The sequence below is a fragment of the Thunnus thynnus genome, chromosome 10, assembly GCF_963924715.1.
Source record: "Thunnus thynnus chromosome 10, fThuThy2.1, whole genome shotgun sequence".
In the NCBI taxonomy this organism is placed as follows: domain Eukaryota; kingdom Metazoa; phylum Chordata; class Actinopteri; order Scombriformes; family Scombridae; genus Thunnus; species Thunnus thynnus.
The window spans coordinates 20,978,584-20,987,760 of NC_089526.1; the positions used below are offsets into that span (position 1 = coordinate 20,978,584).

A 9,177-nucleotide genomic window follows, 5' to 3' on the forward strand; every position below is an offset into this window, starting at 1 on the left:
ATTTTTGTGTTGATATACAAAATAATTTCATGAGTAATTAACTACACAAACTTTATCCAAACTTACAAGTGTTGTCAGTAAAAAAAAAAGTAGATGGAAATCAAATGACCCTTCGCTGATAAAACAAATAATTATCATTATTTTATACTTCTGTGTGTGTTTCTCAGTGAGGTGGTGGTTCCATGTTTTGACTTTAGTCAGCCAGTGGGAGCCTGGACTGTAACTACAAGATAGTCTCCATGACTTATTCATTTATTGTTATTACAATTACTCAATTACATATTGTTTTATTTGTTCATCTAGGTTCTGTCTTGACAACCAGCGCTCCTTGGACCGGGATCAGGCCTTTGTACGGCTTCAGTCCCGTCTGATTCGCTATGAGACCCAAACCACCTGCTCCAAGGAGCCCTGTGCCCTCCCCTTTGCCCTCAGCCCCGCCCCCTCCCCTGCTGTGATGTCAGAACCAGGAAGTGTACCTGATGGAGAGACTCTGCAGAATGCTGACGTAGCACGACTCAAACGCAGATCCTGGGACACGGACATTATTGGAGGTTATCCTCGCAAAAGGTATGATGGGTTTACTGTACTGTTTGTCCATTCCACAAATGTCCAAAATGACTTTGAGTGATGCTTCAAGTGGGCTTAAATTAGATTAGTTTTAACTTCAAATATTTTAAAAATGTTCAAAATTCCTCCTTTGATTTGCATGAATGGATGGATCGGTGTGTCGGTGAACTGAGTGGATCTTGTGTTTGTGCTTCACATGGAATGTCATCATTGTAGTGTAAGTGATGTTTGCCATGTTCGTGTCCTTATCTGTTTGTCTGAATGATTCAGATTGGTGAAGTCAGAGAGCAGCGACTCCCTCTGTTCTCAGAGTAGCGGCAGCAGTGGGACACATCCTGCCATCAGGTCTCTACGGCAGCAGCCGAGCAGATCCCAGTCCACCTCCACCTCCTCCATTTCCTCTTCGGCTGCAAGACGGACGACCTCAGGTAAAATAAAACAACCAAACCTCAAATGGAAGTTGAATTCCTGCTTTACACTGGGTGTGAGCCATGGTGGGGCTGTGCTGGGAATTACAGGAACAACCTCCATGTACCAGCTAGAATGATGAAGTTGAAAGTTTCTCCACCCTAACAGGTGAAACAAAGCTAGCAGGAGATTCGAGGAGTCAATCAAGCACACACTATTGGGACCACTTTTCTTCTATTATTCTTACTATTAGTATTTATTTGTTTTATTTCTGAGTTAATTTTAGTAATAAAAACTTGACTTATTATGTTGTTGTTTTTTGTTATTTATGTATCTCTTTAATTTTATATTAAATGTTCGTCTGTTCAGACATAGTATGCCAGTAATATGGAATTTGCATTGCCATGGTTGCATTGCTTTATGGCTGATTTTCCTGATATTACTATCCAGGTTTGGTGAATGTCTCCTCTGCTGACAAACCCAAATCCCAACAACAGAAGACACATCATGGACAAACAGAGGACAAACTTGCCAAGGAGTCACGCTCCCAGAAACACAACAGGGTGAGTGTGTTATAGTTTACAAGGAATGGTGTGCTTTTTATTTTATTTTTTTAACATATAAGTTAGTATTGTTACCTTACACATAATGATTAATTTCTCTTTTGAAAACATGTTCATGCTTTTAAGAATTGTGAAATAGAAACAACATAATGAGAAGAAGCGTCACCTGAAAAGCAAGACCTCATCCCAGCACATCAAAAGAGAACTGTTTGTGCATTTCAAGGACGCTGTCCTTCACATAGAGGTTTACAGGAAGAATGGAGAACACTTAAGCTTCATTCATACTTCCATACAAAGAAGGAGAGCTGCAGACTTGCTCACGGACAGCATTTGGACAAATGCTTCTATACATACTGTAAAAGAAAAAAGCTGATGTCAGTAATAAGAGCTCCTTTAACCTCTCCTTTTTTTGAGTCAGCAAAAGTTGGTTATGTCCTTGAATGAGTTTCTGTGAGTCCATCGTCTTGAGTGTGGTGGCTAGGGCTCTGAATAACTAAGACTAAACTTCCTCACCAAAATAACTAAATAGCTAACTAAATAAATAACAAAATAAAAGAAACAACTTTGGTGGCCGAGCAAAACTACTTCAAAGCTACTAAGCACGAAAGAATGTTAAAAATCAAGCTTTCTTGCATTAAAGTTAAAATCCTATGCACAACTGGGCGAAAAGAAACAGATGCCAGTTAAGACTTAAACTTAAGAGACCACATGGTAACAGACAAAGAAAGTACAAAGAAAAATAAAATGGCGGGAAAACTCCAAGACACGACGTGTGTCTCCAGAGACAGGAGAGAAGAAGCAAGACAATAGTCCCAGCTGTTTTGCCTGTTTGGTAGGCAGTGGCATGTTTTGGGGCGGAGGCTCGCTACTTTGTGCTAAAATCGGTGAAATGCTCCTGGTCCTTTGTCTGAAAGGCAGTGTGTGTTTTCCTTTTGACTAACTATATTCAATTTGGTTATTAAACTTATCCAACATTAATGCGACTGTGTCACAACTTCCAATAATTCACCATGGCTCATGAGCAAGTGGTTGTAAAACATGAATCGCATAACACCATACATCACTCAAACATTCAAAGAAAAACAACACAGTATTTAAACAACCCTAATTTGATCACACAATAAAATAAAATTGCAGTCTTTACAGAATCGCTAACTATGCTCAGTATTACAGGGAACTAAACTATCCACAGTCTAGATGGTAGTTCCTCACCACTTGTCGAAAACAACATACTACTAATAAATGAAAAACAAGTTAAAACAGCAATCAGTTTGATTACATAGTAATATAAAATACAGTTTACATAATCATACTTTGTGCTCAGTCTTCAAAGACTTAAAGACTAAGAGATGACCAATGGGTGGCAATGTGGCCACGCTGTAATTCAATCAAGCGAGTAGTTCCGGGTCTGAAAAGTGAAGCCAATGCAGAAGTGCCCTAAATCTGCATTCTCTCTAATGGCCATCGGGGGGTGACTCCACTGGCACCAAAAAGAAGTGCGATTGCATAGAAATCTATGAGAAAATGACCCTACTGCTCACTTAATTTATTACCTCAGTAAACATTTTCCTAATGAGTTTATGGTCTCAATCACTAGTTTCAAGTCTTCTTCAATATAGCATGATGTTCATCTTATAAATTATGGTCCTATTTAATTTAAATTTGACGATAAAGCAGGGTAGGGTGTGGCTACGATTGACAAGTCACTACCACGGTGACAACGTTAGGTAACGTAACCATAGTGTAACCCCAGATTCACAGAGTTTAGGCGTAGCTGTAGCCATAGCCATTGCTATTTCAGTGTGTTTTCAGTACATGAAAGTTAATTGTAACATTTTGGTTGCCTAAAAAAGTCTTGTTCAGCGTTTGGTTGTACTAAAAGATCCTCTAAGGAGTCGGCTGTTTAGTTCTTCTGGTAAGCACATTTTGTGTTAATGGTTTTAAGCCTGTTTGTTGCTAGCAAAAACTAGCATTACTGTGAGCATTATCACAGTTAACCATATAAATGCACCGTGCTAACCAAGCTAGCAGTTAGCGTTAGTGTCAGCTCCACCCTATCATCCGAATATGGTCACTTCTCATCACTTCTGGCTCTAAAAATCCAAGATGGCAACGGTCAAAATGCCAAACTCAAAGATGGATGTATAATAAGAGCTGGATAGGGCTCTGCCTCTCAGCCTTGCTGCCAATTTTTCCCAGTGGCCACTCGTGGTATCGCAGCGAAAAATCCCCCTGCGGCCCAAAAAGAATTTTCCCTGTAGACCACTGGTGTAAAAGAGACATCTGTAAAACTGTTGAAAGGACACCTCGAACTGCAAACAATGCCAATTATGACTCTTTCTAATATGGATTTTTGATCAATGTTGGTTTTATATTTGTAAAACTTTCCTCGAGCTGAGAAAAGTGATTTAAAAATCTGTGACATCATCACAATGTAAAGTCTATGTGCCGAGTGGGAACTTGCGGGTGGGGCCAGCGGGAGAAACGGTTTTGCGCATATTCATTGGGCTGCACAACGTGGAAGCAAACCTGGAAGCTAGAAACATTTTTTGGTGTATGTGCCATGTGAGCAGTTATTTGACTGAATGGGTGCCATTTTTGGTTTGGTAACCAGCTCTTATAACACATCCATGAACTTGAGGCTTCAAAACGAGAGAGTCCACAAACCAATGAGTGACATCATAGTGGCCATGTCCATTACTTTATGTATTTTTATCTATTTTGTCCATGAATTTAATGCATTTAATCTATGAACGGAGAACTGCATTTTATATCACACAGACGTCAGAATTGAAACATCTTACATGAAAACATTTGCTGAGTAATATTAACTGGATTTTAGCTGGACAGCTGGGTTACATTAATTCAGACTTTGGCTTAAAGAAAGTAAATAACAGGGTTAATTCAAACTCTAGAATGTAGCCAGAATTTACTTTGACTGTATATAAATATGAACAACACGTCTCCACTTCTACTGCTATGCAAAACTGAAGATGAAAGATCTCCTTTCTGGGAGCTGCCATCTTACTTGTGTGATATCATTTAGAGCCACAGTCTGCGCTGTAGAGTTGGGCGGACATTGACGGAGGTTTGAGAGTGGCTGTCACAGCTGTCAATCATGATGTCACACCCCCGTTTTATATTGTCAAATAACTAATGAAAAAAAAAAACATCAGAAAAATGAGCACTTGGACAAACATCTTTGGGAGAAATTTATTTGACATGTACTTTGATTTTTTTTTGGTTTGGCGCATGTCCCATCCGCTAACATGGAGGGGGCGGGATTTATGACCTGTGCTGCAGACAGCCACCAGGGGGGCGATTAAGATGTTTTGGCTTCACTTTTGGCGAGATGTCATGACATCCATCTTTTACACAGTCAATGGTAATTTATGACCAGCCTGACAAATGTCTTATCTAAGACCACATCAAGGTGAGGAGAGAGAGATCGAGGTGTGTGTGTGTGTGTGTGTGTGTGTGTGTGTGTGTGTGTGTGTGTGTGTGTGTGTGTGTGTGTGTGTGTGTGTGTGTGTGTGTGTGTGTGTGTCTGTGTCTGTGTGTGTGTGTCTGTCTGTGTGTGTCTGTGTGTGTGTCAGAGGGAAGACGAGGCATGGAGAGAGAAACAATTGCAGGGTTGTTTTAATCTCAATACCGACTTGATGAGGCGTGTAATCACTAATCAAACCTAAAGACTTTTTTACTGCAAAAGTTTTGTTAATCCTTTTGTGTGTGTTCCTACTGAGGTTCTCTTGATTCGGAAGAATCAATAGAAAGACTGTGTGAGTGCCCCAGTCGGGTGTCATAAATTCGTTTCATGACACAGCAGGGGTCCCAAAGGTTATTTGAGCCTCAGTGATAGTTCTCTAAAGTGTCAAACTGACATCTTGCTATGGAGGGGTGAGAAAGGTCAGTATATCCTGAGAGAAGATAAAAAAAAATTCAATCTTTGTAACATTCCACAGAAAAGAAAGCAAGACTCCTACAGAGGTTAGCTTACTTGGTCAGGAGCAATCAAGTGTATTCTGGGAGTAATTTGGGTGCCTCTATTGTTTGGAGGCACTTTGGTAACGGACAGTGACCATGAAGGCACACTACTGTATTTCATCTCACTACAAATTAGCAATTCGCAATAACATTTCAGTGTTGGTGAAGTTTCCTTAATATGCATCTTTTTAGCAACGAATAAAGAAAAATCTACAAAATCTGAAATCAAAGCTATATGTTCAGCTAAGATCAGTGATCTATGTTTTGCATTGTGAATTTTTGCGCTGCATCATAATTTTATGGCAAAAGTGCTTGAACAACTGTACTATTATCATTATCATCACCTGCTGCTTGTTCTATGTACACACAGAAACACATACATGGACATACACACACACACTAACACCTGCACACCCTTCTTTCTGTCCAATGCACAGCTCACAGTCTGCATCCCGACCTTGACTTGTTCTGATTTCTGATTACTATGCAAACAGGCTTATCATCCAAACCCAAGTATAGGAAAGAACAGTTGGCACACGATTCAGAAATAATGATAGCAGTTTATTCAGGACAGAGATTAAAAGCTGCCTTTCTACTCCTCGTGAGACTGAATGGCACCAATGATTCCTCACAATAATTTATGGTGCTCCCTCGCTGTGACAAGATTAAAGGCACATCTATTTATTTCAGGAATGTGTTTTCACCCTTGACGTTACCAGTAAAATATTGTATGTTTGTATCTGAGAGCTCATACTGTGAATGTAAAGGGGTGCAGCTCTATGCAAGGACAAGACATTTTGACATTCCTTCCTTTTAAAAACGAAGCCTTGCTAAAATTAGTTTCTCTGAGCCGGGGTGACGTCGGGTGGTGAGGGAATAAACAGAACTAGATTAAATGTTTTCACTATTGTGCTAATGCAATTGTGTCTGTGTATGTCTGTCTTTTGTGTCCTCAGATGCTGCAGGAGGTAGTAGCTAAAACACTGAAACACCACGGGATCACTGTCGAGCATAAATGCTTTGAGGCCTGCAGCAAAAGACTGTTTGATATCTCGAAATTCTATCTCAAGGTTAGTCTTTTTACTGCCCACACAGTCAGCACTGTCCTCTCTTTGACAGTGAAGTTGTCTTTATTTGTACGGATTGTAATTTTGACCATATGTTGTGTCTGCTATAGATCCTTGTAACAAATCAGCACTTTAATATGAGCAGTTTGAAGATACCGTTGCCTTGTTTAGCTGTTTTTTTCCACTTAAGACATTTTCATCTAATTTCTAAATAGACTACTGCGTCTTACAGATTTGACACTTTTCTTTTTCCCCACTCTGTTCTAACTTCTTTCCCTAGTTCAATTATATTCAGCTCTGACTTCAATGTTGAGTTGGTGTAAAGCCCATGTGGATATACCTTACTGTGTCAAAAAGACTGATCCTCCTCTTTGTTGTTTGATCCCAGGATCTGAAGACATCTCGCGGTCTGCACGATGAGATGAAGAAGGCAGCCAACAGCAACGTGAAACAGGTAACGCCACCTAACAGCATCCTGACCTGAATCCAACAGATCCCGACAAATGTTATTTAATCAACTGCCAATTGTCTGCATTGATGTGTTTCATGTGTTGTAAACCTATACACAACGCCCTCTGGGAAGCAGGGAAGATAAACAGAGCATAGCCAATGCGTTAGCAGCCTTGCTAACTAGTGGTCAGTAATAGATGAAATAAAGCAGAAACTTGCAAAAGGGGAGCTTCTTAAAATCCCGGTTGATTCGGAGAGGGCTGTTGCATTGTGGGGACATTATAACCTCATTGTGACAACGGATAAAAACCTTCAACTTTCCTCCACAACTCCGACTCTCCGAGCATTGTGATCGCAGATACGAAATTCTGTTCTGTTAGAGCTGTTTGGATTGTTGTCAAGTTCAGCTGGGGAAGGTGTTTTGGGTTATAAGCCATGTTCATCTGGCCAATATTCAGAAAAGGTGAAGTTGAAGTTAAGGCAGATAATTTATTATTATGAGATGCTACATGCTGGTAGTTGCCTGCAGTGTGTGTATCGCTACTAAACTTACAGCTAATCACCTGGTGGAAGTTATAGTTATGTTGTATGTTTTGTGCTGGTGGGAGTTTGTGCCATATTTCTGTGTTGGGGTGTTGTCAGATTAGTTATTTACTATGTGTGAAAAAGCCTTTAACTTCGTCTTTGAAGGTAAACTAATAGTAATAATAAAAACAAATATAGCCTCTGTTATCGGGTCAGAGTTGGGTCTCAAATTCTGCGAAACCAGGCGGGTTCAATTGGGTCAGGTCTGAAACTTAAAGCTTGGGTACCTGTTCACGTCTCGGCTTTTGGCCTGTGCAGCACTCTATACCAAACACCAATGATTTTCAACTTGATGTATTTGTATGCTACAGCAGAAGCCTTTAAATTTACTTTTTTATAACATATCTCCTGTTATTGTAGGTCATTGACTGGGTGCTGGAGAAGACCTCAAAGAAGTGAAAATGTACCTGAAGAAAAAGCGGAAGAAACAATCTCTTTTGACATTAACGAATCCAAAAAAAAATAGTTCTACTAGTACTAGTTCAACCAACATCTTGTTCTTCTGTGTTATTGTTTTCATTGGTAAAACAGGGTTCCACCATTTAAAAAAAAAAATAAAAGAAAAAAGTTCATCTTATGTCACATTTCAACACATGAATTTGTGTTTTCTCTTTGAGCCTTCACAATTAGTTTGAAATCATTTAATTAAGCTTGTTTTAATTACCGTAATCCTTTATTTTTTGTTTCTCTCACTTAGGAAATGATAATGGCATATAATTTTTTTTCAACTGTATCCAGATTTTTGAGCTTTACTTGGTTTGCAGTTGTGTGTACTCTCACCCTGATATTCTCCCAAGAGCTCCAGAGCTTTGACACAGAAAAAGAGAATAACACTTGGGTACAAATCAGCATAGTACACGCAGCTCTGGCTGCAGTCACTGAGAGGCCACGAGGGTTTCGATGTTGGCGGAAACACAGCAGGTTGCAGTCATTATTTCTTTGTGGTTGTTTTCCAATGTAATTTTAAATCCTCCCCCGCCTGTTCGTTTTGTTTCTAAATACAATATTTTTATGGATTTATGTACATATTTTATCTTTGTTTCATATTTTACTGTTTGTAACACAATAAAGTGTTTTTTACATCTTATTTTGTGCAGTTTGTCACTCTGATTACAACCTGAGCAGGTTGCTGTGGGAAAGCGAGTGTGTATGTGTGTTAAGGAAAAAGATATGAGTGTATGTGTGTGTTTTCTCTGAGAAATACGTATTACATTATCAGTGCTCACAGATAACAGCCCAGTCTGGATAGTAGCTGTTATTCAGACAATTAAAATACAGCCATGAGCAGTGCGGCACATTGTGATATGCTGATTATCACTGACAGTCAGATTTGTCCTGTTCCTACAAGTGTGTCGTCACAACAGACCGATCAGGAACTCTAAGCACTAAAAAAATCTCTCTCATGCCAAGTCAATATAAAACAATCTGTTTTTTCTGTGTGAAGTTGAACTACAGAATAGTGGCTTGTTTTAGTGTCACTTGCCATTGTACTACCTGGTAGAATGAGATGTCTACACACTGCACATGTTTCATTGTTATGCATGAGAGGCGAT

The 9,177-nt window shown here is 39.5% G+C and overlaps 1 protein-coding gene across 1 annotated transcript in view; it reads left to right on the forward strand.

Annotated features, from left to right (window-relative positions):
• The window catches only part of mtbp (MDM2 binding protein), a 32,948-nt gene extending 24,237 nt beyond the window's left edge, over window positions 1–8,711 (forward strand). Inside the window, exons 18-23 of the mRNA XM_067602066.1 lie at window positions 304–567; window positions 838–995; window positions 1,426–1,538; window positions 6,479–6,592; window positions 6,978–7,043; window positions 7,985–8,711. Of these exons, the coding sequence (XP_067458167.1) occupies window positions 304–567; window positions 838–995; window positions 1,426–1,538; window positions 6,479–6,592; window positions 6,978–7,043; window positions 7,985–8,023 (754 nt within the window). The 3' untranslated portion in view covers window positions 8,024–8,711. The remainder of the gene's footprint in view (window positions 1–303; window positions 568–837; window positions 996–1,425; window positions 1,539–6,478; window positions 6,593–6,977; window positions 7,044–7,984) is intronic.
• Window positions 8,712–9,177: the final 466 nt, after the last annotated feature.